Source organism: Rattus norvegicus, chromosome 13 (assembly GCF_036323735.1).
Source record: "Rattus norvegicus strain BN/NHsdMcwi chromosome 13, GRCr8, whole genome shotgun sequence".
Classification (NCBI taxonomy): Eukaryota; Metazoa; Chordata; class Mammalia; order Rodentia; family Muridae; genus Rattus; species Rattus norvegicus.
Genome location: NC_086031.1, coordinates 90054582 through 90082450, shown reverse-complemented (window position 1 = coordinate 90082450; position 27869 = coordinate 90054582). Strand labels below are relative to the sequence as shown.

Below are 27869 nucleotides of genomic sequence, written 5' to 3'. Positions count from 1 at the left end.
CGTACAGCAGCACCATGAACCGCGCATTCTGTCTCCTCGCTCGCTCGCGTCGCTTCCCGCGGGTCCCCTCCGCCGGTGCTGTATTGTCAGGGGAAGCGGCCACCCTCCCACGGTGTGCTCCGAACGTCGTGCGAATGGTGAGCGGGCATCTCGGGCCGGGCCTCCCCGCGGTGACCTTCATGTCAGTGTGTCCTGGGTGTCCCCGCGGGCCGCGCCCGGGCTCAGCGCCGGCAGGCATGCGCTCCTTCCGCCCTGGACGCTGCCTCCAGCCCGGTGTGTTGGAGCTCCCGGGAGCTCAGGGGCGACGCGCTCCTGCTAGGGAGCATGGGTGTCAGGACAGACCTACCCGGTATCTGAGCTTGTACAGGCCCTTGGTCCAGGACACCTTCTCTGGGAGAGTGCACGTACGGAGTATGGGGGCTGGGGGATGATGCCAGGATGCAGGGGTAGCGGAGGCAGAGGAGTGCCTAGGGAAAGAGGAAGCCCCTTCCTTGCCCAGATATCAAGCCCTGCTGGCCCGACACAAACAGGGTTCTCCCGTAGGCTAGGGTACCTACCTCTAGTTTCGGATTCTTGGTCCACCAGAGTGCACTTAACCTTTCAGGCCCTCGCGGTGAATGAAGCCGGTGCGGTGTGTCTTCTGAACGGAAAGGCTTTACTTACTGACCTATTTACTTGACTGTTTAGCTTGTGAGGTTACATGTGTTCCCTCTCGCAACTTATGTAAAACTCTGAAATCCGTAAATGTGGACATAGCAACATAAGTACTCTGAAGCATGCCTGAGCAGATTGCATAGGACCGAACAATAGCCCTAATCAAGATTGTTGTATTCAGAAAGACGGCTAAAGGAACTTACGGGGGGTATGACATGCTTCATTAAGCCCCTCCACTGTTTAGGGCTCTTTAGAAATTATTAAATGTGAGTGTGTATTGTTAGGAGAAGTTTTGAGAAGTGAATATTTAGGAAGACCACCCCGAGGTGTATGTAGCATGCCTTTCCGCAGTGCGAGCTGTGATTTCAGATCCCACTGCTCCTTTCAGGCCTTGCCCAGTGTCTACATGGAAAATTGAGATAATTACAGAGGTCAGCAAGATAGAACTTGGGAAAACACTGTGTAGTACTGTGCTTATTAAATATACCCCCTCTAGTGTTCTTAGAAGGGCCAAGACATTCTTTTGGATTTCTAGAAACTTGAATGACATCTCTCTATACTGTCTTGGAGCATCTCAGTGTCTGTGTCAGGTGGGACCTGTAACACACTCTTTTTTTTTTTTTTTTTTTTTTTCTTTTTTTCGGAGCTGGGGACCGAACCTAGAGCGCTAGGCAAGCGCTCTACCACTGAGCTAAATCCCCAACCCCTCTGTAACACACTCTTAATAGCCTTGACACATGTGCTCGCTCGCCTACACACACACACACACACACACACACACACACACACACACACACACACACACAAACATAAATCTTGAAAAAGAAGTTATAAAGTCCAGGCTGCTTAAATTTCCTGTAACTTTGCTCTGGTGATTTTTAATGCATTCTAAAATCTCTTTAAAAAAGACCGTGTTTCTTTTTGTTTTAAAGCTTGTTTAGGGGAACAGGAAGGTGGAGCGAACCCATCAAGGCAAATGTGAAAATAGCAGTTTCCTGCTGAGGGTTATAAATAATGTTAGAAAATAGAATCAGGGTACCTTTCTTTTTCCATGGCTCCAAGGACATTTCTTGCCCTTTAACCCCCCTTGTAATTTCCAGCAAACCTGTTGATTTTGTTAAAGGTTGTTCTCTAGTATTGAGAAATTCACATGACCCTGGAAGCCGTGTGATTTAGAAGGACACTTCAGAGTTTACCTGAAGTGTCACGTGGGGTTATGACGCACTGTTGACGTCTTCTCTGCTTGGGGCCCTGTAAATAAGATGGACCATATATGCTTAGAGTTCAGAGACCGTTGGCAAAGATTGAATACACAAGGAGCTGTCGAGATGCCTCAGAGGGTCGGAGTCCCTGGTCTATGACTTAGGGAAGGAAGGTTTGATGCACAGTTCTAGGGTGCAGTATCAAACGGTAGGGCAGGCATAGCAGCAGGAGCTTGAGGTAACCCGACACACTGGGTGTGCAATCAGGAAGCAGAGAGCACCATTAACGCTCAGATTGCTTTATAATATAACTACATTTTCCCCCCTTCCCTTGTCTTCTTCCCATATACCAATCCCTGTCACGGACCACTCAGACGGAGGACACCGCGAGAGAAACAGGGCTCTGGTACTCAGGAAGGCACAGGTTTGGCTCAATGACAGACAGACAACACACTCAGGGTGGTTTGAATCTGCTGTGATTTTACTGAAATCTGCTTTGTGGTTATATACAATGCTTGAACAGGAACTAATTTCTTTTGACCCCTTGCCAGGGTATACTCAAATAATAACCAAGAAAGAGTTTAACAGTTTACATGAAGTTCAGAACAGAAAGTAAGACAGGAAATAAATTTTCCTGAGAATGAGACTGGTGCCAGACGGTGGTCATACACCTCATTTACCTCAATCTCTAAGTATCATCTCTCAGATAACAACAGGACAGACGGCTGTAAGGAATCTTTAATCTTTTACTCGCTTTAGCCAAAATTCATGTAATCGTCTTTTTAAAGATAGCATAGTTCCTTTTGATAATAGGCAAGCACAGGGACATGATCTGACTAAGCATTCTTTAAAATCTAAGGAATAATATAGTGCTCTCTTTCCATCAATATTAACCCATCTGTCACCTTCTTCATCATGTGTCCCTGTGTTGGGCAATGGCTCCGCAGTGGTCCTGTATCTACTCATGCTGTTTCTACCTAAAGGAGCAGCCCACCACCTCCCTCTAATTAAATGATGTTTTCTTCCATGTAACTACTTGATAGGAATTCCTAAACGTTTGGGTTTTTTATAATTGACGGGACTTTCCCCTCTAATAGCTAGCGCCTTAATTCTTTCACTATCTAGAGGGTCTGGATTTTCCACAGTTAATTCTTCCTGTTGTAACTTGTTGATCACATCTCTTAGAGTTTCATTCTGATTCTACTTAATCTTTGCTAGTGCTTTCAAAAGAGGCACGGCCCATAAAGACCAAATCGGGTCTCGATGTTCCTGTTAGTAGAAAAAGAAACAAAAGAGCCAATATGGATCGTACCCATTCCAATCAGCTAGGCAGAAAGTGGAGGAGAAAGTGGCCAAGTGTCTCCGGGAGACCAAGTTCTGAGGAACACGTATCTCTGGCCTGCTGACCATGATTGTTTCATGTCAGACAGACTCCACGGGAGCTGGCGCAGCAAATCCCTTTGCTCTATGTCAAAATCATGGCTTCTTTTTCTTAGTGATTAGTGTGTTTGTGTCTTAGTGAATTCTCTGTTTTGATAAAACAACGTGACCAAGGCAACTTATAGAAGGAAGGGCTTAATTTGGAAGCAGAGAGAGCAAACTCAAAATATTAATAGCCTTTAAGCTCTCCAGTGACATACTTCCTCGGCAAGGCCACACCTCCTGAACCTTCCCAAACAGGACCATTATCTGGGGACCAAATATCCATATGCCTGAGACTGTGGGGAACATCTTGTTCAAACGACCACAGTATATAAATGACTATATATACAAGTGACACAGAATAATATTGCTTATGTATGCATGATTTCAGAACTGAATACTTGGTGTTGGACATCCAGGTTAGCACACATAGGATGCTGCCACCAACACAATGGTGGTGCACACAGTTTAGATGTCTTCCCATCTCAGTTATTCTAATCTAGATGACCCATCATGGGCAGGCCCAGAGGCTTGTCTAATTGGTGATCAATCCTGTTAAGGTGTCAGTTACCATAACACCTGTGGTTGGTTAAAGGCAAGAAATAGAGTTTTGGAACTTTGTCCTACACCGAGATGCTATAGTATTTGTTTTTGTTTTACATTGGCTATGTTTTTAATGATAAAGACAGGATGCTTTTGAAATGACTGCCAAGATTGTGACTTTAGCTACAGTTTTCTGCACCTTAATTTTAAAATGTGGGTATGAAAATCCTAGATTACCTCTGTCTTTACTGCTCTAGATTAGTGGTGCTGTGGCCAGGACCCACAGTTTCCCATCATGCTGTGCACTTGCTCAGCCATTAAGTTTCCCCTCCAAGGAGTTAAACTCTGTTTGGAATTATTTTTTTTTTTTTTTTTAAGATTTAGAGCTGAAGCAGATGACTCAAAGGAATCATGTCAAGTAATTTTTTTTTTTAATTCTAAACACTACAGTAACTTGCTTGGAAGATAAATCATTAATATTTAGTGATGGAAGTTTAGTAATTTTGAACACAGGAGGGGACCATGAAAATTTGAAACCTGAAACTTAATTTTATAAAGTGCAGATGGAAGGTGTGCTCCCTTGGAGCCAGCATCCTGGTTCTCTCTAAGAAGGTCAGCAAGACAAGAAGGCCGGCGTTGTTTGCTGTTTGATCTAAAGCGTAGTTTAACATAAGGGTGCTTTTTCAGGGTATCTGAGGTGAAGGCTGTGACAGATTGCTTACTTGTCCCTCTCACACATGAAAGCCCAGCTGTTGGTTTGTTTATAGGGTGGGAAACACGTTGGTCAATGGCAGTGGCCCTGTGATGGAATTCTGGGAGAAAATCCTTATTACACTTACTTTATAGGACCAGGTGTCACTTGGGGACTTGGGACTGCCTGGAAATGGCTGTCTATTCCTTCAGGACGTGAGGATAAAAATGAGCCTGCACAGAGACTGACACACCAGAGTGTCAGCCCAGCCCCTCTCCCTTGTTGATTGGGTGATTTGCTGGTTGTTTAATCTTTTAGTATCTCTTTCATGTTGGACTCCTGAGGGCCTTGTAAGATCAAATGAGGCAATGTATAAAAAGTAATTTATAAATACACACACACACACACATACATATATATATATATATATATATATATATATATATATATATATATATATGCTGCTCCCTCCTGTCCACCTGTCCAAGGTCAGTTCCTATACATCTATATGCTTAGTGTCTGGGTAGGTGACAGTTTTTTTTCTTCACACAGCGTCAAAGCCATTGTGATGTAAGACATTTTTGTGACTCTTTAATTCGAGGAGAAAACCACAAATTAACTCTTCCTTGTCAGTTGACTGTATACTAAAGCAATTATTTAGGAATTAAAAAATGTTTTTGAAACTATCTGATTATATTTAGTTTATAATAATGCAAAGTACACACACACACACACACACACACACACACACACACACACACAGAGTTTCCTGTGCAAAGATCAGAAAGTGACATCGGCAATCTTCTATCGCTCTCCATCATATCTCTTAACAAGGGTGTCTTGGACTGGAGAGATGGCTCACTCATTAAAGGTTAGATTCACAACCAAAAATTACAGGGAATGGTGTTTCACAGAACCTGTGTTTGCATTAGATTGGCGAGTAGTCTGGGTCTCCCTGGTTCTGCTGTCCCAGCACTGAAGTCACAGGCTTGTGCAGCCACAGGTACTCAGCCACGCCCTCAGAACTACAGCATGCAGCAAAGGTCTGAGTGTCACTCTCAAGTCTCCTGAATGAACGTATTGTGTACATATAACATTTTTAGTGTTTTGTAGATTTCTGTAGGGTTATAAAATATTTTTGACGGGAAATGATATAATTATATTTTAACTACAACCCCCCCCAAAACACCCCTCCCCAAATTATGACAGAGATCACATGATATTTCAGGAATATTCTGCTAAGATTATTCAGGTATTAAATATTTATCACTCACGGTTCAACATTGTGTATGCATTAAGTTTTATATTAAATTACTTGTTGAGAACTTGCTGATTATTTTTTAATTGATGCTCTCAATGGAAGCCCAGGCGCTCTGGAACCAGGAGCCTTGGGTCTGTGCTCTTGCTCTCAGTGACTGTTGATTTGCTCCTGAGTCTCAGAAGACCGCCATGCATGCATTCATGCTAATGTTTCTGAAGACTCCATAGCTTTCCTCAGATTCTGAAACAGTTCCATAACCCCAGAAGATGAAGTGTCTTAGCCCATCTCTTCCCTCATATTTACCTCAATTTGTAGGGGAGGAAGGATGACTTGTAGGAGCTTCAACAGTAGCTAAGAGGTGGCTGTCTGCCTGCCGTCTGAGCCGTTCATGTCAGTGCTGTCTCAGGCCTAGTGACCGTTGGGCTACCGTAACTTTAATTTTTTCAAAATACACTTTTAATGATGGTTCTTAAATGCTTTAACTGCCTTCCAACCCACCAGAGGTAGTGGATAAGAAAGAATTGCTGGGGGGCAGCGAGGGGTTGGGGGAGTGGACCTCTTTAGAAAGGTTCTTTGGAGCAGATCCCATCTTTGTTGTCAGGAAATCTGCAGTCGCAGCTCAGTCTGTTCACAGACGCTTCATGGATACACCAGCAGTTTGGTAGTGTCAGGATAGCAGCAGTGGTGGCACCACCTAGCAGGAACTGCCTGGCTTTAGCTGAATTGGCAGGAGTCAGCAGGAGGCATTCGGATCAGTAGAGACGGCAAACGTTCTCGGTTGGTTGTGCCTCTTTCAAGAGGAGCACAGATGCTATAAGCAAGCCCCAGTCCACTGTGTCGCATTTCTACTCCTTCAACATACGAGTCCTCCATGTGTTTTGCCTCAGCATGTGAGTCTGTCTCAGCTGACATCACTCTGCCAATCAGCCTGAGTCTGCAGAAGTGGCAAGAAACAGCAGCACACCATGGGAAGTTTTCTTGGTGCGTTTCTCTGTATGGTGGGTGTCCTGACAAATGCAGCTTAACTATGCAGTGTAAGGCGGACCAACACATGCCTGTCATTAGCGCAGAATCCTTCACGTGTCCTTTCACGTGCTTGCTTTAGCAGAGCATCCTTTCACCTGTGTCTGCCTCAGTGAAACGTTCCTTCACAAGCCTGCCTTAGTGAAACATCCTTTCACCTGTGTCTGCTTCAGTGAAACACTCCTTTGGGTGTTTGCCCTGCAAAATGCCATCCAACACAACTGGCTTTCCAAAGAACTGTCACGTTTCCACTTTAGACTGCGTTTTAGCTTTGGTTAAGTAGGTTTAAAAAAATCTCACAGTGGTTTTATATGTCTCAGAAGTTTCCAGTAAAATAAACTTTTAAGTGAGGTCTGAATTGGTGAAATCTCTACTAATAGAGGTATTCTTTCTTTTTCTCTTTTTCTTTTCTTGCTTTCCTTTTTTTCCCTTTTATTTCAAAGACTTTTTTGTGTTTATAATCTGGGCAGTATGTGAATTGTATAAACTGTCTTTAAGGCCAGAATTTATACGTATGGATGTCAAATGTTTTGAAGGAAAACTGATGGGATTTTATGGTTTTCTGATATTTATTAATGTTTTCCCTTAAAGCTGATTACATTTTGTTTTCTTTCATCCTGGATTTTTTTCAAGCTAAAATGATGTCTTCTTTGTCTTTAGGCAAGCCAAAATTCCTTCCGTATAGAATACGACACCTTTGGTGAACTGAAGGTCCCAACCGATAAGTATTATGGTGCTCAGACTGTAAGATCTACGATGAACTTTAAGATTGGAGGTGCGACGGAGAGAATGCCAGTAAGTGGCTTTGTGGAGATGTTGGAACTGGGCTGTATTCACACAAATCACATTATTTTGTAAATATTTTACAGAATTAAAATGTAAAGTTATGAGAAAACTAGCTTTTTATGTAATGAATGTTAGAACGATGTTGTTTCAAATAAGGCTTTGGTTACTTTGAATTTTAGCTGTTATATTAAATAATTTGCTAATGGGCTGTTTTAGTCAGGGTTCTCTAAAAGGGCAGAAGTGTGTGTGTGTGTGTGTGTGTGTGTGTGTGAGAGAGAGAGAGAGAGAGAGAGAGACAGAGACAGAGACACAGAGAGACAGAGAGACACAGAGAGAGAGACAAAGACAGAGAGACAGAGAGACACAGAGAGACAAAGACAGACACACAGAGAGACAGAGAGACAGAGAGAGACAGAGAGACACAGAGGACAGAGAGACACAGAGAGAGAGACAAAGACAGAGACAGACAGACACACAGAGAGAGACAGAGACAGAGACACAGAGACACAGAGACAAAGACAGAGAGACAGACAGAGAGACAGAGACGGAGAGATAGAGAGACACAGAGAGAGAGAGAGAGACAGAGAGACACAGAGAGACAGAGACAGAGACAGACTGTGTGTATGTGTGGAATGCATCAGCGGCTCACAGGCTGCTCTGGGAATTCAGGGTAATCAGCAGTAGCTGTCTCCCAGTGTAGTGGCCGAGGGTCTGATAGTTGTTCCATCCCCAGCACTGGATGTCTCCTCAGTCCCAGTCGGCTGCTCCTGGAGTCCCAGGGAATGTCTAGAGAGCTGCTGCTTTTCCATCTGCCTGTAATCCCAAAGAAGTAGGTCTAATAACCAGTGTCTCGGCAGCAGGATGGATCTACCTGGCCAACAAGAGCGATAGCAAGCAAGCAAAAAGGAAAAGCTTCCTTCTTCCTAGTTTTACGTGGTCAGCCACCAGAGGGCGCAGTGCAGATTCAGGGTGGGTTTTCCCACCTCAGATGATCCATCGGGAAAATCCTCCACAGTGCGCCCAGTGCTTAGGTCTTAGTTGATTCCAGAAGTGGTCAGGTTGACAACCAGTTTGAAGGTGTTTTTTTCTGTGTGTGTATGTGTGTGTCAGTTCTAGGTACATATTTTTATTTCAATTCTCAAAAATTTTTTTCCCACTGAATTAAAACTCCAGTTTTCCTTAAACATTACACTTTCTGTCTCCGTTCAGTTTCCAGAAGAGTGTATATCACACAAATATGTCAGACTACCGATATCTAGAGCATATGTGACTGTCGGTTTGATGCATAGCGTTATGAGACAGTTCTGCCGCCTTCCCTGAAATCCGCGCTGCCCTGAGTTAGCGATGTGCCAGTGTGTAGCACTAAGAGAGGAAATGGCTGGCGTGGTGATGTGTCACTGATGAGGGCTACATCTTGATTTCAGAGATGCTAAGGCATGAGAGATGCTGGAGTACCTCTTCCCTTCAGGGGCCCAGCTGGGGTGTAGAGCTGGTCAGGGCAGGGCACAGCTAGGCCTGGAAGGAGCCGGGCTCCATTCACGGAGACGCTGTACTGGCTGTCTTCTCTGTGTCCCTTTTTTCCTAAATACTTTTAATTCCACATTTTGACTTACTTGTAGGCCTCTATACTGAATCCTGAGTAACTTCTAGAATTTTAGGACAGCAGCAGAATCTTGAAGGAAGTCCCTTTGTCAACATTGACGCTAGTGCTTGACTAGGGGTTAATATAGGTTCTGACTACACGTTTGGGTGGCAAAAGGTCGTGACTGGGCCCCAGGTATTCTCCTGTTTGTCTTCTGGGAATAAGCAGGTGACCCCGATTGAGCACGGCAGCCGCCGCTCTGCAGACTGGGCAGCCATGTTTGGACTGCGACACCTGAGCCATCCGATTCGCCACTGAGTTTTGTTAAATATGAGAAAGGCAGATACTGTGATTAGAGCCAAGTGTTTGTACCTCAATTCCAAAGGGAAATTAACCCCTAGATCATTATCACGAATGTCTATACTTTATCTTCTTGAAAGGGGATAGAGGTGATGAGACCGGACTTCCCGAGTGAGTAATGTAAGAATGTCACAACCCCCATCCTCCCGTGGTACCCCGTGCTTTCTGATCTTGATGTTGGGTCATGAAACGTTCTCTGCCATGACCGCTGTTACCCTTTTTCACTTTTATGGCTTTGTGAGCGCTAGACTCAGTCACCCACCCAGATGGCCTTGGGTATGATTCAAACTCCTGCCTGTTTTCATGTCAAAACCTCTTTAAGTTCCTAGCTGGGTGTGGTGGTTCTCGCCTGAGATCTCAGCCCTTTTGTGATTGTTTTGAAGTCAGGCTTACAATGCAGCATCTCTGAGGGGATAATTGAGTACTGTTTAATACATGCTGCATTAAACACATCCAGTACTTGATAGTGTGCATCCATGAAGCACAGTTACCTCTGGCATTGTCTTTATCTGACCGTGTCTGTGACTTTGGCCTTAGATATGTGTACATATATTCAAGCCTCAAATCGCTTTTCTGTTCTGTTGATTCATGAGACACAGCAGCAATTTGTCTCTGATTTCCAAACTTTCCAGGTTCATAACAGTGGTACCTTTTTTTTTTTTTTTTTTTGCAACTGCATAAAGTAACAGGTTTTCATGCTTATCTAAAATTGCAGGTTTAAGGTCTTTTTCTGATTAACTTTAGATCCCAGTCATTAAAGCATTTGGCATCTTGAAGCGAGCTGCTGCTGAAGTGAACCAGGAGTATGGTCTCGATCCCAAGATTGCTAGTGCAATAATGAAGGCCGCAGATGAGGTAGGAGGTGATAACCATGTTTACACAGTGGCACCGAAGCCACTTTGACGATAACTCTGTTGGCGGGAGGGCACTCGAGTTAAGAGTTCAGGGCAGTGTGGCAACTTCATCGGTATTACTCATCGAGGACTTAATGCAGTGCTCAGAACATCTTGGGATGGCATTTCTGGGTAATTTTACATCTTTTAAAGTCTCTTCACTTATTTTTTCTTAAAGATTTATTTATTTATTTATTTATTTATTTATTTATTTATTTATTTACTGTATGTAAGTACACTGTCACTGTCTTCATACACACCAGAATCCCATTACAGATGGTTGTGAGCCGCCATGTCGTTGCTGGGAATTGAACTCAGGACCTTTGGAAGAGCAGTCAGTGCTCTAAACTGCTGAGCCATCTCTCCAGCCCGTCTCTTCACTTTTTAAGTCTCTGTTGATTTATACAGTTTTAAGAAAAAAACTGAAAAAGATGTTTAGGTTTTTTTATCTTACAAATAAATGATTTACTTTTTAAACTTGTTGTTTACTTGGTTGTGCATCTCCAAGAATATAATCTCCTTAGGTGCTGTCCTGAGGAAGTAGTCAGAGGTGAATTGAAACATTGTATAAGATGTTCCTTACATTGTAACCTGAGTTAGGTCGTCAGTAATAGAAATTAGTTCCTAAAAATTGGCGTAAAATAGACTCTAAGCTCAGACAGAGAAGCAGTTTTAAAAACATACTCTGTGATCTTAAATTTGAAAGTTTACAAAAAGAAAATGGACAGAAAATGGACAGAAAATGGTCTCTTTCTGTACCATCCCTCCCCCAGCTTACATCGTAGAATCCATAGATGCTCAGGCTCCTTTGTGAAATATGTAGTGAGGTCCGTGCACTACATGCTTAGTACAAGCACAGCTTTTAAAAAGGTTTAAAAAGTCATCCTGTGAGAAGCTGGCTGTATGGAGGCGGAGCCCACAGTTCTGGGGGTGGCTTCCTAAACGCTCACCCACCACCAGGGAGACGAGGCAGGTGCTGTCGAGCAGGTGGAGCGGTGCTGGGTCTGTGACAGAGTCACACTGTCCTTCGCGCTCTAGGCAGGTAACCGGTTTCCTACATCTGGAAAAGGAGATAGCCATTTAAGTTAAAGGAGCTCTCAAATATGTTCTGATCTTCTAAGTTAATCATTTTCTAGTGAAGTTAAGTATTGTGTTAGGAAGCCTGCAGTTTAAAAGCTACCACATACATTGAGACTTTAAAAATCTCTTGAGGGGCAGTGAGATGGCTTAGGGGGTAAAGGTTCCTGCTTCCATACTTGATTTCCAGGATCCATGTAAAGGTCGAAAGAGAGCTCTAAACTCCATAGAGTTGTCTTCCGACTGATGCACGCACACGCACACGCACACGCGCGTGCGCGCACACACACACACACTGTAAAGAGAAATCTGACAGAAACTGGCAGGTCACAGCACTGCTTTGCATCTGGCAGTTGCTCTCACTGGACGTCTGTGCAGTGAAGTAGCCCTCGGCTCAGTGTCCTGCTGACTGGCAGTAGCATCTGTTGTTAGATGTGCCTGCTGAGCCACTGTGGCAAGTGTGTCTGAAGACCTCACACCAGCAGCCTCACAGGCGGGCTTCCACTGAAGCAGGCTGCAGCACAGGCAGGCAAGGAAAGTGGCTTCCATTCAGTTCCTGCCCGAGGCCAGTGAATGGTCATCCTTCAGAATATACAAAGTTTCATGTTTCAAAGTATCTATAATTAGAAAAAGTGATGCCACAGACATTTAGGGTTGTGCCACAGCTGCCTTTAACTGTCTTGAAGCCATTAGCAAGTGGCTTAGCATTTGGAAGAACTGACCTTGTTGAGATAGTTCTGTAAGCACAACTTTACTCAATCACGGTTGATTTCAATAACTAAACAAATACCTAGTTTTGCTTCTTTTAAAAAGACTCACTGATAATGCCTTCTTTCCTGCAGGTAGCTGAAGGTAAATTAAACGATCACTTTCCTCTGGTGGTATGGCAGACTGGGTCAGGAACCCAGACGAACATGAATGTAAATGAAGTCATTAGCAACAGGGCAATCGAAATGCTAGGAGGTGAACTTGGCAGCAAGAAGCCCGTGCACCCCAATGATCACGTTAACAAAAGCCAGGTAGGTGCATGCTGTTAGGACAGCTTGCCTTTCTGTATGAGTATGTTTTTACTTATTTAAAACATTCTTTACTTCAAAAAAGAGTTGTAAAGATAATCTAGTCTTGGGAGTAAGAGGCCGCTCTGGGCACAGTGGTCTTAAACAGGCTTCTTTTAGGATTTCCCCAGTTTTCCTCCTGAGCTTTCAGTTTGACGTTTGGAGTCCTCGAAGTGTGGGCGGTGGTGGGTATAGTGTGTTACAGCAGCAGTGCCTTCACTTGCTGTGTGACAGCCGTGAGGTCTCAGGGGACTGTCCTGTGAGAGGCCCTGCAGCCTGACTTGGCCGAGGTGATGCCACACTTTATCACCGGTTGTGAGGTGACCCTGCTAGGTGTCGCCACCTCACCATGGTATAGCATTTGCCACCTGGCATTTGTCACACCTTGGCCTATTCCTGGCATAACAATGGGGTATCAGTCAGAAGAGAGGTAGAAGAAACTTCAGGGTGTCTGTCCGATTCACCACAGAGCTTAGCAGAGATACTCGAGTCTAGACACAATCTCCACTTACAAAGGAGAGAATGTTTGTCGGGGGTCTCACCCACTGACTTACCGCTGGGTGTTTGTTGTCTTGTTTTATGCCGTTTGGTACTTGTCTGCAGTGCCAGGTTTGGACTCCAAGGCCTAACCATGCCAGGCAGCTGTTCTAACCCTGGGCACTGCTCTGCTGTCATAATAACGGTTTTCAGTTTTTCTTTCTAAAATTTTTTATGTTTGGTTTCTTGAAATAGGGTTTCTCTATGCAGGCCTGGATGTCCTGAGCTAGCTCTGTAGACCAGGCTGGCCTTAAACTCAGAGTTCTGCCTGCCTCTGCCTTCTGAGTGTTGGGATTAAAGGTGGGTGCCATACCACCCCGTCAGTATTCTTTTTTTTTTTTTCTCCTTTTTTAAAAGATTTATTTATTTATGTAAGCACACTGTCGCTGCCCTCAGTCACACCAGAGGAGGGCATCAGATCCCATTACAGATGGTTGTGAGCCACCATGTGGTTGCTGGGAACTGAACTCAGGACCTCTGGAAGAGCAGTCAGTGCTCTTAACCGCTGACCCATCTCTCCAGCCCAGTTTTCCTTCTTTTTACATTTACTAATGGCAGTTTTTCTGTAAGAAAACTTTGTTCTCCCATCCATTTATGTATTCATTGTGCTTAGCACTATAAGTTCACAGCGGCCTGCTGATCCTTAAATTATAATCCTATATTTTGTTATTTATGCTATCGAGACTGCCTGAATTTGGGGAACCTTGCTCAGTTGGCTTTTGTGTCCTTTAGGCACGTCTTGTCTTTTCCCTGAAGCCACACCCTTATGAGTTGCCATAGTAAATAGGCACACCCACTGTGGGCATCCATCATCATATTTTTTCCTTGCTCTAGCCCTAGACACAGTCTTCTTTTCTTTTCTTTGTTTGTTTGTTTGCTTGCTTCTTTTTTCCTTCCTTCCTTCCTTCCTTCCTTCCTTCCTTCCTTCCTCCTTTCTTTCAAGAAATTAGGACCTGGGTGCTAGGTATATATTTTAAGTATTAAAAGCAAAGATTTTAATACAGTTTATTTTATAGAGCACTTTAAAAATTCAATATTACTTTTAGATATGTTTCTTAAAACATAATGTATAGCTTGAAGTCTGCCTCAGAATGGTGTAGTAGGAAACAGGGGTCAAAGGTTTGGTGCTCATTCTGGTTAGAGTTAGGTGGTAGGTTCGTGAGTGTTTAGTGAAAGGACCGTTCCTTTCAAATAAGTGCTTTGACAGTTGCCATACGTCAACTAGAAATGTGTTCATAGCCAGTGTGTATTTTAAAATTGCATCATGCCTTGAAAGTACAGGGACAGCGGTGTACACTGTATAGTGTACACGCCCAGTTGTCAGTTTCATAAGTCTAATTACTGTGCAGGTCATAGTATCTCCTCGGCTTTCTGCCTCGTAGAGCTTTTCTCAAGTGTACTAAGTAAATGTTTTATCAAAGAGTGGCTGCATTCTAGGACACATTGCTGCCTTCAGATGTGCTTGGTAATGCCTTTGCCATGGCACTTGTAACATAGTGGATTTAGCGTGCTTGGCTATAATATGAGTTATGTCCAGGCACTTGTACACGAGACAGTACTGCGTACGTTCTTATAGGAAGCCAGGTCGCTTTGCGTTTCACCAGCTGTCCTAGCACTTGCTGTGGATACTACTGAGTACTGTACCTGCTGGGTTTTGAATAGTCATTCAGTGGGTTTTATTTGAGGTCCTCTCTCCTTACCTCTGACTTAACATGTTTCTTTTGAAAACTCCCTGCAGAGCTCGAATGACACCTTCCCCACAGCAATGCACATTGCTGCTGCACTGGAAGTTCACCAGGTCCTGTTGCCAGGATTACAGAAGCTGCACGATGCCCTCAGTGCAAAATCCAAAGAGTTCGCGCAGGTCATAAAAATTGGGCGGACTCATACGCAGGACGCTGTCCCTCTTACTCTTGGACAGGTAAGGGAGTTTGACTCATTTTGTTCAGTTTAGGGATTGATACAAATTATCAACATTTTTCCCTCAAAATTGCTTTTAAAGTAAAGGCCAGCTATATTATCAGGTCAGTGATAAATTTTCTGAATTAACCAATTGGCAGCTTTTCTCTCTCTCTTTCTTTTTTTGTTGTTTTTGTCTTTGCTTCTTTGTGTAGCCCTGGCTGTCTTGGAACTCATTCATGTAGATCAATCAGGCTGTCCTTGAACTCTGCCTCCCGAGTGCTGGCATTAAAGGCTTGCCTCACCATGCATCGCCAGTCAGCAACTTTTACTTTTTTTTTTTTTTTTTTTTTAATTTTTTTATTTACTCATTTATTATATATAAGTACACTGTAGCTGTCTTCAGATACACCAGAAGAGGGCATCAGATCTCTTTACAGATGGTTGTGAGCCACCATGTGGTTGCTGGGAATTGAACTCATGACCTCTGGAAGAGCAGTCGGGTGCTCTTAACCACTGAGCCATCTCTCCAGCCCTGGTCAGCAACTTTTAAAAGTGCCCATATAAGATCAGAGCAGGCAGGCAGTGAGCTGGACTCAGCTGGGTGCCAGGTTCAAGTCTTGCTTTGCTGTAGACCAAGTATGTGGCTGTAGGAAAGTCACTTAGCTTCTCTGTGTCTCAGCTTTCAGGGTCGTGAAGCAGTGAGAATGCATAGTTCTGAGGCCGTAGTGAGCTGGTCGGCAGAGTTTAGAACCATGTGTGGTATGTAGCGGTCACATTTTTATCCACCCGTTATCATGATTGCCTCGTCTGGCTGTCTTAACCTAAATTAAGTAAATTACAGCAAAATGTTAAAGTAATTAAGTGAGGCACCTTTTATCCTTTAACAGGACAGTTTGTGAAGAGGTATGACTGTTCAGGATAGCAGGAAGTATTTTTATGTTTCTGTGTGGGCAGCTGAAGGGAGATCTAATAATGTGCATTGCAGAGAAACAGAAGGGAACAAAAGGAAACTCACGATAAGAGTTTTGTCTCCTCTTGCACTCGAGGTTTGAAGGCAAAAGTCTATGTAGTTTATGTATCGAGAGAGAGCCGTCATTGCCAAATGCTGACTACGAGTCACTAAGTGACAGTTTGATGAAAACTGGCTGAGCGTAGAGACTTGACGGCTGCCCACTTGGATGGATTCTCAGTTGTCTTGTGGCAAATAAGCAGTAAAGCTTCATTAGTTAGCAACATTTTACAGAAGGAATGCGGAAAGGGGAACACTTGAGGGGCTTAGCAAAAACTGTGCCTTTTTGGCATTTCTATGTGTAATTTCTATGCATGTCGGTCTGTTCCCCTGGTTTCTAAGTCTTATCTATTTTTTTTGCATGTTAAAAGTCACTATGCTAAAAATCATTTTGCGTTGTGACTCAGTCTCCTGCATCAGGCCATTATACCATTTATCATGACAGCAATTCTATTTCCTTTTTTACTTTATGAGAAACATTTTTTTTTTAAATTGGAATTGTCTTTTCAGTTTTTGCAATTTCAAAGTACATTCTCTAAGTGCATACAGCTGTTATGAGTGCACAAATGCACACATACATGCAAGGGGGGAGAAGAGGGGAGAGAGAAGGAGAGGTTAACATCTTATGAATTAGATCTAAACTTTTCAAATGTTTACTTTAGAATATACTGAAACCCTAATGTTAATTCAAAATATTCAGTATATTCAAAATATACAAAATATTTTAGTATTTTTAGGCAGGAGAAAAGATTTAGTTTATCTTGGCTTGCTAGAAAAGGGCAATTGTAAAATACAGAGAGCATAAGGGTTTTGTCCCTGCATAGTTGTTCATGGTCCGCATTGCTGAAAATATGGTAGACAGACTGATGGTTGCTTTAAAGTGTGGTGTGAGAAGCAGTGTGCCTGCCTGATAGCATTCAAGTGCACAGTGATGCGGGGGCCCACCCCTCTGTCCCCTCTGAAGATTGTTGAATGAATTGCTTTACTCTCAGGTCCCTGCCAAGTAGCTTCTTGGGTTCCCTCTCAGGTCTTTAAGCTGAAATTGTATGGAAAGTATTTCTATTTTCTATTTTCTTTAGAGAATATTTAGTAATTTTTCTCTTTGGTTATATTCAAAAATGGGGGAGGGGATCAGCTCAGTGGATGGACTGTAGGTAGAGCAGTAGTTTAATGTCGTGGAGCTGTTCTTAAAGGTTTATTTCATGTGCTGTTTTCTTGACTCTATTAGAACACTAAGTTATAAACTAAGCTTCATGTTATTATTTACATTGTGGATTTGTAGCCCTTTCTCTTCATCACGTGAATGCATTACCACTGACGAGCATATAATTTAGTATTCTCAAGTGCATTTTAAAAGCTTCTATTTGGTGCCTTTGGAGTATGTCGTAGGCCGATAGGAGTTTGTTCTTATAGCCATTTCTCTTCTCAGGAGTTCAGTGGTTATGTTCAGCAAGTCCAGTATGCGATGGAGAGGATAAAAGCTGCCATGCCCAGAATCTACGAGCTCGCTGCTGGCGGCACTGCCGTCGGCACGGGACTAAACACCAGGATCGGCTTCGCAGAAAAGGTGGCTGCAAAAGTCGCAGCACTCACAGGTTGGGGACCACACGCATCGCTATTCACGTTCTTCACAGCTTATGTAATTTAGGAGTAGTGTGTTCCCATCAAACATGGCTTGTGTCCGTTTGAGGAGTTAAGTTCACCTTACTTTTAAAGCCTTGCTTATTGTGAGGCAGCATTTGGTCCTTTCCCTTCAAAGCCGAGTTAAGGATTTTTCAAAGAAAGCAGCGGCAGTTGACTGTTGAGAACTTACCCGTGGTAAGGGTGCTGACGGCTTAGCTTTTGCTTGTCACACTTTGCCTTACTTACCATCTTTACAAACTGTCCCCCACTAGTACACTATTGTTACTGTTTCTAGACTCAGCTTGTCATGTCCAGAAGACGGATTCAGATGCTGATGTTACCATAAGGTTAGGGTAGTGATAAGTATATAATTCACATCACAAGCTGATAGGTGAGTTCTTAGAATACTCACTTTTTAAAAATGTTTCATATGTACATACACAGTGTATCTCACCATATTCACCCCCTCGAGATCCCCGAACACAGCTCCATCCCAGCTTCCAGTCCCCCTCAGTTTATATCCCCAAGTTTAACTTGTGCTGCCCACATATGCACCGGTGAGGGATTATCTGCTGGGATATGGGCAGTCCACTGTTAGCCATCCCCAGAGGAAAGCGACTCCCCTTCCTCCAGCCGCCAGGAGCTTCTCAGGTAGTGTAGGGAGAGTTCTGCCTGTGCAGTAGCGGCTCTGTCCAGAGGACAGCATTTCACAGCTCTCCTGCCATCTACCAGCCAGACATTCCTCCTGTCTTCTCTTCTGAGATGCCTTTGGGCCTTGGGGTCAGGGTGACTGTCTTGTTAGGGTTTTACTGCTGTGAACAGACAACATGATCAAGGCCTTATCAATGACATTTAATTGGGGGTAACTTACAGGTTCAGAGGTTCAGTCCATTATCATCTAGGTGAGGAACATGGCAGCATCCAGGCAGGCACGGTGCAGGAGAAACTGAGAGTTCTACATCTTCATCTAAAGGCTGCTAGCAGAAGACTGACTTCCAGGCAGCTAGGATGAGGGTCATAAGCCCACCCCCACAGTGACACACCTATTCCAACAAGGCCACACCTCCTAATAGTACCACACCCTGGGCCAAGCATATGCAAACCATCACAGTGATGTGTGCTTTCTGTGGCTAAGCACTCACACTTACCTATTTATTAGCTGAGGGTTTTTTATTTTTATTTTTATTTTTTTAAATCATGTTTTAATAGAAAGGAGCTGTATTAGGCTTTAGAGTACCCAGACTAGCACTGGGTGGGATGGGTGGATTTGTGTTCTCAGACTGGAACACAAGTAGAACAGACTGGGGCAGGCATAGAAGATGGCATGTGGACAGAAAGCAGAATGAATTTCCCAGTTCTCGTCCTTACGAGTAGCCAGCCCTAGTATGCATGTGCTTGTTAAAAAGTGTTAAGAGGCCTCTTGGGATGTCTTATTTGAGTATTGACACAGCTTGATTGAGGCATTTTCCTCAAGTGGAGATTTGCACTTATTCTTTATTGCTTTATAGATTTATATAGAGAGAGACTTGTAGATTTATAGTACTGGGAATCAAACTCTGCTAGTACCTTGCACATGCTAGGCAAGCAGTGTCAGTGAATTGTATACCCACCCCTCTGTTCTGGTTTGCTTTGTGTGCACTGGGCTTTGTTTAACTTGCTTCACATTGGCAGGCGTGTTTACCTTCCCTGTTTACCCTCGGAGCTCCTTCCCTCCTGCAGGTTTGCCTTTTGTCACTGCCCCGAATAAGTTTGAAGCTCTGGCCGCTCATGATGCTCTGGTGGAGCTTAGTGGAGCCATGAACACTACGGCCTGCAGTCTGATGAAGATTGCCAATGACATTCGCTTCCTCGGTTCTGGTCCTCGGTCCGGTTTGGGGGAGCTGATCTTGCCTGAAAATGAGCCAGGGAGCAGCATAATGCCAGGTACGCACAGAGCCGCACGCACGTTCTGGAGTGGCATTGGCCTGTGTTCCAGGGGTTTGCAAGCATAGGACACATCTTCACTCGCTGCTGTCCTTGAAGCGGTGGGGATGTGTGAGGGGCACTTGTTTTACAGTAGCCATGTGGGTCTTTGTAGAACTCTGAGGAGTGTCACTTACCAAGTCAGGAAGTTCCATGCTGGAGCCTTCGTGTAGTTGTATCCTTCAGCCTAAGCCAACAGCACCGCAGTGACACAGTCAGCCTAGGCTATGTGAGGGTGAACCCTACCAAAGTCTGTCATGCTGTGCCTCGGGCTCTGTCCTGTTAGGTCAGAGTGGCAGACACTAGAGTCCGGCAGGTGATGTGGTTGGGTGAACAGGGAGTGACTAATGCTGACTTCAGTTGGAGAAATATCTTGGTAGTGGGTTCTGCCCACTCAGCGCTTTACTGGCTGCTTGGGGTAGAGACCAAGAACACTCGCTTATCCTTCAGCAGAGAGCAAACGTGGAGGTGGCACATATAGAACAGAGTCAAGATTCATGGAGGCTCCTCTGGACGCCAGGTGACTTATACTAAAACTGACAAAGTAACTAATAATTTACTGTATAAAGTTTTATACAGTAGATTTTATAGACTATATTTTTAACTATATATGTTATATATGGTCTACATATGTGCATAGATGAAAAGATCTCAATTTCCAATATTTTGTGTTGAAGAATGACATATAACCTAGTTGACTGATTGCAAATTTAGTAATTGTTAAAGAGAATGGAGCCAGGTATGGTAATGTGCATGGTTAATCCTGGCACTTTGGAGGCTGAGGCTAGAAGGTTATAAGTTCAAGGCCAACCTGGGCTACAAATAATAGTTCAGACCTGACTGGGCAACTGAACAAAACCTTGTTTCCAAAAGAAAAGACAAATGAAAGGACATCACAAAGGGGCAATCCTCCAGTGCATTCTCCACAGATAGAAGAATCTGCTGTGTGTGGCTTGGATTTGGGATTCTTAAGGAGCTCTGCTGAGGTAGAGCCCTGGGTACTTGGGTGGTCAAGAGTTCCAGTGTAGCATCTCCCTGCAGCAGCACGGCCTTCTCTCTGTAGACCTTATTTATTGGACTTGTCAGCTCTTCTCTGCCCCCTCTTGGAGGGTAGAGTCTGCGTCCTTCTAACTGTGTATTGTGTGCCTGGTTGCCTAAACATGTACACAAGAATGAGAGCCATAGCAGTGCAAACCCGTGTGTAGACGGATCTTTTCACTAGTTGTCCTTGAAGGAATCTGTGTGCCTGTGCATCCCACTTCCTTTGATTATTCTGTGTGTCTGATATTGGGATTGGACCCAGGGCCTCCCTCATGTTTGGCAAATATTCTGTCTTTAAGATGCATTCCTAGAATTCTTTATACTTTTCGAGGCACAATCTCACTAAGTTGCCTAGGCTGGCCTTGACTAGAAGCTCAGGTAGTCCTCGAACATGGGCCCATTCTGCCTCAGCCTCCCGAGTGACGAGGATTGCAGCCCGTGCCCCAGCTTCGCCTTATTTTATGTCTTTATTTAATAACGTTAGGTTTCATTCTTTGCTGATATAAATAGTCTTATGTCACACAGGAAGCCATGAGTATATCTGATGAGTTTCTGCACTGGTTTTCTCAAAGGAAAGGTGAACCCTACTCAGTGTGAGGCGATGACCATGGTTGCAGCCCAAGTCATGGGGAATCATGTCGCTGTTACTGTTGGAGGCAGCAATGGACATTTCGAACTGAATGTTTTTAAACCGATGATGGTAAGCCTTCAGTTTGATTTTTAGCAGCCGCGCTCTTGTCTTCCCTGAAGGTGTCTGGAGCTTCCGCAGAAGCTGTTGTGTAGTGTGGGTAGCAAGTGGAAGTCAAGGTAATCTTAGTCCTCCTGGAATAACCTGGGATAGTGGGATTCAGTGCACTCAGCTCAAGTGATTTGGTAGTTTGCTTTTTAAGTGGAAGGAAGATGTCTGGAAGTAAGATGGGTTTCTTTGTCCTCTACCACATGGATGTCAGTAGCTAGAAATCAGTTCAATCTGCCCAGCTGACAAAGAACACCTTCCTTAAAGCCTTGCCGTAGGCTCAGGCTGCTGCTTTGTGCTGTCTTCCTTCACATTTGGTTGGGAAAGACTGACCCATTGTCACTTTCTGTTATGGTTTGATCACTGGTCCAGCCCCAGACCTTCACACTACATGCTCTGTGCTCCATCATCTCCTCCTCCACCACCAGCACCAGCACCACCACCACCAGCACCAGCACCACCACCACTACCACCACCACCACCACCACCACCACCACCATCATCATTTCCTCTTCTGTCTCATCCATTCTCTTAGGGTTCCATGTTAACCCTTTCTCTGTTTCCTTAGCACTTTCTCTGTCCACAACAAAGTTTTCTTTAATTTATTTTTTGCCTTTTCCATACAGCTTGGAAACTGTCCACCAAACTTATTCTTTTTCCTTTATCACTCCAAATATGAAACAAAATGGTGCCATCTTGTATGCAGATTCCTGAGCTTCAGACAGCCAAGCTGTGTCACTATTAAGTCCTTCATTCGTACAGTACTCTATCAGAAATACACCAGAGACTTATTTCTTACTGGTTTGTGATACAAAGTCTAATTGAGAAGAATACTCAGATAACTGTTAGTGTATTCATTTAAGTTTCACTGTGGATCACACAATTTCAGGTGCTCACAATAAAGCAATAAACATGGTGATATTTTTGGTTTTTGCATCCTTGGCATGTATCCTCTGCTGGGATTGGTCCGTTTGGTTTTTGCATCCTTGGCATGTATCCTCTACTGGGATTGGTCCGTGAAAGACAGGCCAATGTGAACTTCAGATCTGTGTCCTTGGCATCCCAGCCAGATGCCTGACATGTCCAGGTGCAGAACAACTGCTTGTTGCTATATTTTAATCATTTATTGTGTCTTAAAAATAATGCCACCGTATCCCTTCTTTGTACATGTGAAGAAGGGAAAAAAGGTTTGGTGGAAATGGTCTTTCCAGGCCGTAAAGTAAAGCCACTGCTTCAGAGCCCGAGAGAAGGGTGGCCATTGGGGTGGGGTGAGGAAAGAGTTTGGCTTTAATTAGAAAATCAAGATGAAATTTGATTTACAATTAAGTCATTAAAATCAAATTAAGCTTTAATGTCTAGTTTCTATGAGTCCATTGGTGGAAGTATTGCTTGCTTCTGGACGTTTCTGAATTTTAGAGTTTATGGGAAGTGTTGCTCAAAAGAAACAGGTGTTAAATGTACCCGTTGGTTTTATATCATCTTAAACAGCATGTGATGTTATTTTTAAATGAACTGGACTGTTCTATTAAGCATAAAACCAGAGAATCCAAAATTTAGCACCCGTCTCAGGACTCCGAGCCTCCGATGCTCCTTCTCTTGCATGGATGAGCCTTCATCCATTCCTGGGTGTGACTTCTTCTGTGACAGGCAGGACTGCTGGACTGTGGATACAACGTGCCTTGCCTGTTTAGCGTGTTCTCCATAGACCGTCTTGTATTGGTCACTCACTATGGGCTGTCTTGAGAGTGCTATCCACCATGACTGTCTTGTGTTAATTGCATACTTACGTCTTTTCTATCATTTTTAGATTTATAACTTCGTGTCCTCAGAGTCTTCTTTCCCACTAGTTTTCTTGGTATTATACTGCAGAATTGGTAGGAGTATGGCTGTGGAATTACATGTCCAGCATGAAACAGTAAATAATGCATGTCATTGGACAAAAGCAAAACAATGTAAATTGAGGCTTAGACATGATTCTCCTTCTTCCTGTGTCTCTGACAGATTAAGAATGTGTTGCACTCAGCCAGGCTACTGGGAGATGCTTCAGTGTCCTTCACAGAGAACTGTGTGGTAGGGATCCAGGCCAACACAGAGAGGATCAACAAGCTAATGAACGAGTCTTTAATGTTGGTTACAGCTCTTAATCCGCATATAGGTAAGTTTGGAGGGCAATGCCATTTTGAAAACAGTATTGAAAAGCTTAAAGAAAAGAAACTTTAGAAGTTAAAAAAAAATCTGTGTGCGTGTGTTTGTCTGTATCGTAGATCTGTCTTTGTCTTCCCATGGGATGCATGTGGAGGTCAGAGAAGAGCTTGCAGGGGTCAGTTCTGTCCTTGTGGGTCTGTGGGATGGATCTCAGCAGCAGTCTCGGAGAAGAGCCCGGCACAGCAGCCCTTGTTTCCTATTAAGGGACTCAGGTGCTGGGTGTAGTCGCAGACGCCTGGAGAAGGCGAGCTGTAAGACCCTCTGTTGGTAATGTCACTAGGTGGCACTGCCTGGCTACCAACAGCAGATGGAGTCATTTATTTCTTCCTTTCCTAGACAGTATGTAATATTTTGACTTTGTTTTATTCAATTCAAATATAGAATGTTACTAACTAAAAGGGAAAGGTACAGATTGATATTTATAGGGAAAGGAGAGAAACCTAAATGGTTTTTTGAAACTGTCTCTTGTGTTCCTAGTCTTTCCCAGATTGTAACTGTTTTATGCAGACTTAGCTTACAGCTGACTACTGCTGCTGCCCAGCAGCCCTTTAAGGGGTCTGCTCCGGCTTCCACAGGTTGAGGCCGTCATTGTGTCCTGCTGTGTAGATGGCATTGGTCTGTTTTAGACTCAGTGATGGTACAGTTGTGTGACATGATACAGTTACCGCTGTAGAATGTTCTATAATCCTGACCTTAGGGGGCGGGTTTAATTCATGTGGTTTTGTTTGTTTGTTTTTTTCTGTTTTTTTTTTTAGTTTTATAAAGTTGATAAAATGATTTGACTAATTTAAAATTGTTACACACCGGTATTCAAGTGCAAAGGTGCAAAGCAGCCCAAAGACTTAAAGAAGTCTTCACCTTTCTTCATGTGCTGTCGGCACTTCTAGCTTAGAGACCCCATCTAAGCAGATGACCGGGAAGCATTCCTAGGCTCTAGGACAGAGCCACCCGAAGATAATGTCCCTGTGACCTCGGCAAGAACCACCTCACTGGCTGAGTGAGGCCTGCTCTGGGCTCTTAGTGGCTTTGTGGTGGACAGGGCTTGAACTGAATACTGTTTTGTGGTGGTAAGCAGGGATGCTTACGATGTAGTCCTCACTCACACAGAAAGCACAGAAGACAGGCTGACCCAGGAGTTTAATGTGAATTCTTTCTGAAGTGACTCAGTCACTCCATGCCTGGGTCAGTGCAGTGAGCATTCAGAGATTCAGCCAAGACTAGAGTGAAGCGGGTACAATTTGGTTGTGGCTGCATCCAGACGTGTACCACTTACCGCCTGTTACCGCATTGCCTCAGCAGGCCCTACCGCTTTGGTCATAGTCCTCTGACTTTCAGTTTACTTTGTCCTCTGTCACTGATTTCATTGTCCTTGCCTTTGCCTTCTATCTGTCGATTTTCAGTGTCAGAGCAACCTTGAGAATTTCCCAGTGCCAGCCTTTATGATTCTTGAAGTGAACCAGTATCTATGATCTTTTGTTTTTGAGGCAGGGGCTTGCTGTGTAGCCCAGACTGAGACTGTGATCATTCCCTGCATGATAGGATTACAGTGCATCGTCCTGCCTCAGTTGTCTGGTTCCTTTGTCCCAGTAGATATTTTGGCTAAAACTCTCCCCTCCTTATCCCTGTGGTGCCTCAACCCTACACAGATGCCAGGGAATGGAATGGAAGCCGCTGTGCTGGAGCCCCCAGCAGAGCAGGGCTATGGGAACCGGTCCTGCTGGCCGGCAGCCTCTCAGAGGTAGTCTTGACAGCTGCCTGTTAAATAGCTGTCTGTTCTGCAGGCCTGCCACAATTAAAATTTTAGTGCTGCCTTAGAAAGAGGGTTATTGGACAGCATACCCAAATGTGGATTTTTATGCTGTGGTATTTTCTTTTTCTTTTTTCTTTATGTTTCTTTCAGTTATTGGTCCATTTCAGCATAGGTCCATCTTGGAGAAAATGAGTCTGCTTAAGTCTGTTTCCCAAGAAAATCAAGGTTGTATTCGATAGAAGACGTGACAGTTATTGGCATGGTCACTTTATGTTTTAAAATAGATTATGTCATGTAAGAGGCCTGTAATAGCGGTATCAGTAAACAATTGCTTTTTATTTTAGAAAAACTTCTCTACTGATGTTTGTCTTGTATGCTTCTTCTTCAGGGTATGACAAAGCAGCGAAGATTGCCAAGACTGCACACAAGAACGGATCAACCTTAAAGGAAACGGCTATTGAACTTGGCTATCTCACAGCAGAGCAGTTTGATGAGTGGGTGAAACCCAAGGACATGCTGGGTCCAAAGTGACTTAAATTTATATTAAAATAAACATGTATGAAATTTAAAAACAAGACTTATTTTTTTAAATTTTAATTTAATGTTTTTAAAATTATTCACTTTACATCCCACTCACTACCCTCTCCTGGTCACCCCTCCTACAACCCTTCCCCTATCCTCCATTCCCCTCCTCTGAGGGGGTGAGGAGCCCCCTGGGTAACCTCCAATGCTGGCACTTCAAGTCTCTACAGGGCGAGGCACTTCCTCTCCCACTGAGGCCAGACAAGGCACCCCAGCTAGAAGAACATCCCACATACAGGCAACAGCTTTTGGGATAGCGCCCACTCCAGTTCTTCAAGAAACAGATGAAGACCAAGCTACACATCTTCTACATCTGAGCAGGGAGGCCTAGATCTGGCCCATGTATGTTTTTTGGTTGGTGGTTCACTGTCTGAGAGTCCCAAGGGTCCAGGTTAGTTGACTGTTGGTCTTCCTGTGGGGTTCCTATCCCCTTTGGGTCCCACAATCCTTCCTCCTGTTCTTCCATAAGTGTCCCCAAGCTCTGTCCACTGATTGACTGGATGTCTGTGTCTGTCTGAGTCAGCTGCTGGGTAGAGTCTCTCAGAGGACAACTTAACAGAGTAGCATTGATATGTTAGGGATTAGTGTTTGCCCATGGGATAGGTCTCAAGTAGGGCTGGTTATTGATTGGCCATTCCCTCAGTCTCTGCTCCCTCCCCTGTGCCTGCATTTCTTGTATATAGGATAAATCTTGGGTTAAAAGTTTTGTTGGGGCATTAGTGTCCGCATCGCTCCACTGAGGTTCCTATCTGGAGACAAGAGGAGGTGGCCTCTTCAGGTTCCATGAACCCATTGAATTGAGTCACAGCTAACTAAGGTCACCTCCATTGATTCTTGGGCACATCCCTCAAGACTGTTCTTGAATGAAAATGAGAACATCAAAGAGGAAACTATGTAGACTTGAGAATTAGTAACCAGGAAATCACTCTTCCATTTGCATGAAGCTTTGAGATTACCGTAAACTAACCATAAAAGTTTATTTTATAAAATAAAAAAAGAAAATAGACTAATTTTTATTTTATGTTAAATATATAGTCAACCCTCAGATATTTGTGTATATGGGTTTATTACCTCAAAAGTAAAAAGAGCCATCAGGTTTTTAAAGAGTTTTGAGTTTATGGTTGGTAATATTTCACAACTTTCACTGATAGTAAAGTTTCTTGTTAGGGATTCACAAATCATATCTCTGACTAGCTTGAATTTCCCTGTGCTCTCAGGGCATAAGAGATGCCAAAGGCCTTTTGAGCGATGGTATGTGGGTGTTGGTGTCAGGAAATAGGATCAATTAAAGACTGGGGCATATACCTGCTATAATACAGTTATAAGGAATGATATGCCTGAGCCAAGAATTCCTTAATATATAGCTCTCAAGAGCCTTCTTAAATTTCTTCCTCACCTGACTGAGAAAAGACTAAGGACACTTTAGCCCAGGCTCACCCTGCAAAAGCAGTGACACAGGACATGTGTCTCTGTTTCATCCTCTGCACAGCTTTCATCCCAGGCGATGGAGAAGATAGGTCTGGCTGTATAAGAAAGGTGACTGAACATGGGCCCCGGACAAGCCTGGAAGCAGTCTTCCTCCATGGTCTCTGCTTCAGTCTCTGCCTCTAGTTCCTGCTTTGAATTCCTGCCTTGGCTTCCCTTGAAGAACTGTATCCTGTGAGCTGAGAAAAAAATCCTACCCTTCCCAAGTTGCTTTTGACCAGACTGTATGTATCATGACAACAGGACGGCAAAGTAGAACAGGAATTGGTACCAGAGTGAGCTTGGCTGTGGTGGACCTGACCATGTGGCCTTTGAGCCTTAAGTGATTTTGTAGGAGAAACCTGGAAGACGTTGGAGCTTTGGGCTGGAAAAGTCCCTGAGTGCTCAGAGGCTAATCCGCTGTGGTAAGAAATTGGAAGGCAAGCTAAAAGCAGACAGTGAAGGCCTGGTTTATGGGGCTTCAGTAGTAAGCTAGACTGTCAGATGTG

At 43.9% G+C, this 27869-nt stretch overlaps 1 protein-coding gene across 1 annotated transcript; it reads left to right on the top strand.

Moving 5' to 3' along the window:
- Fh (fumarate hydratase) lies at positions 1 to 25886 on the top strand. Its single transcript, NM_017005.2, has 10 exons — positions 1 to 137; positions 7457 to 7591; positions 10269 to 10379; positions 12337 to 12513; positions 14825 to 15007; positions 17427 to 17592; positions 19340 to 19543; positions 21196 to 21323; positions 23361 to 23514; positions 25703 to 25886. The coding sequence occupies exons 1-10, from the start codon at positions 15 to 17 to the stop codon at positions 25843 to 25845; spliced, it is 1524 nt and encodes a 507-aa protein (NP_058701.2). The 5' UTR covers positions 1 to 14; the 3' UTR covers positions 25846 to 25886.
- Positions 25887 to 27869: the final 1983 nt, after the last annotated feature.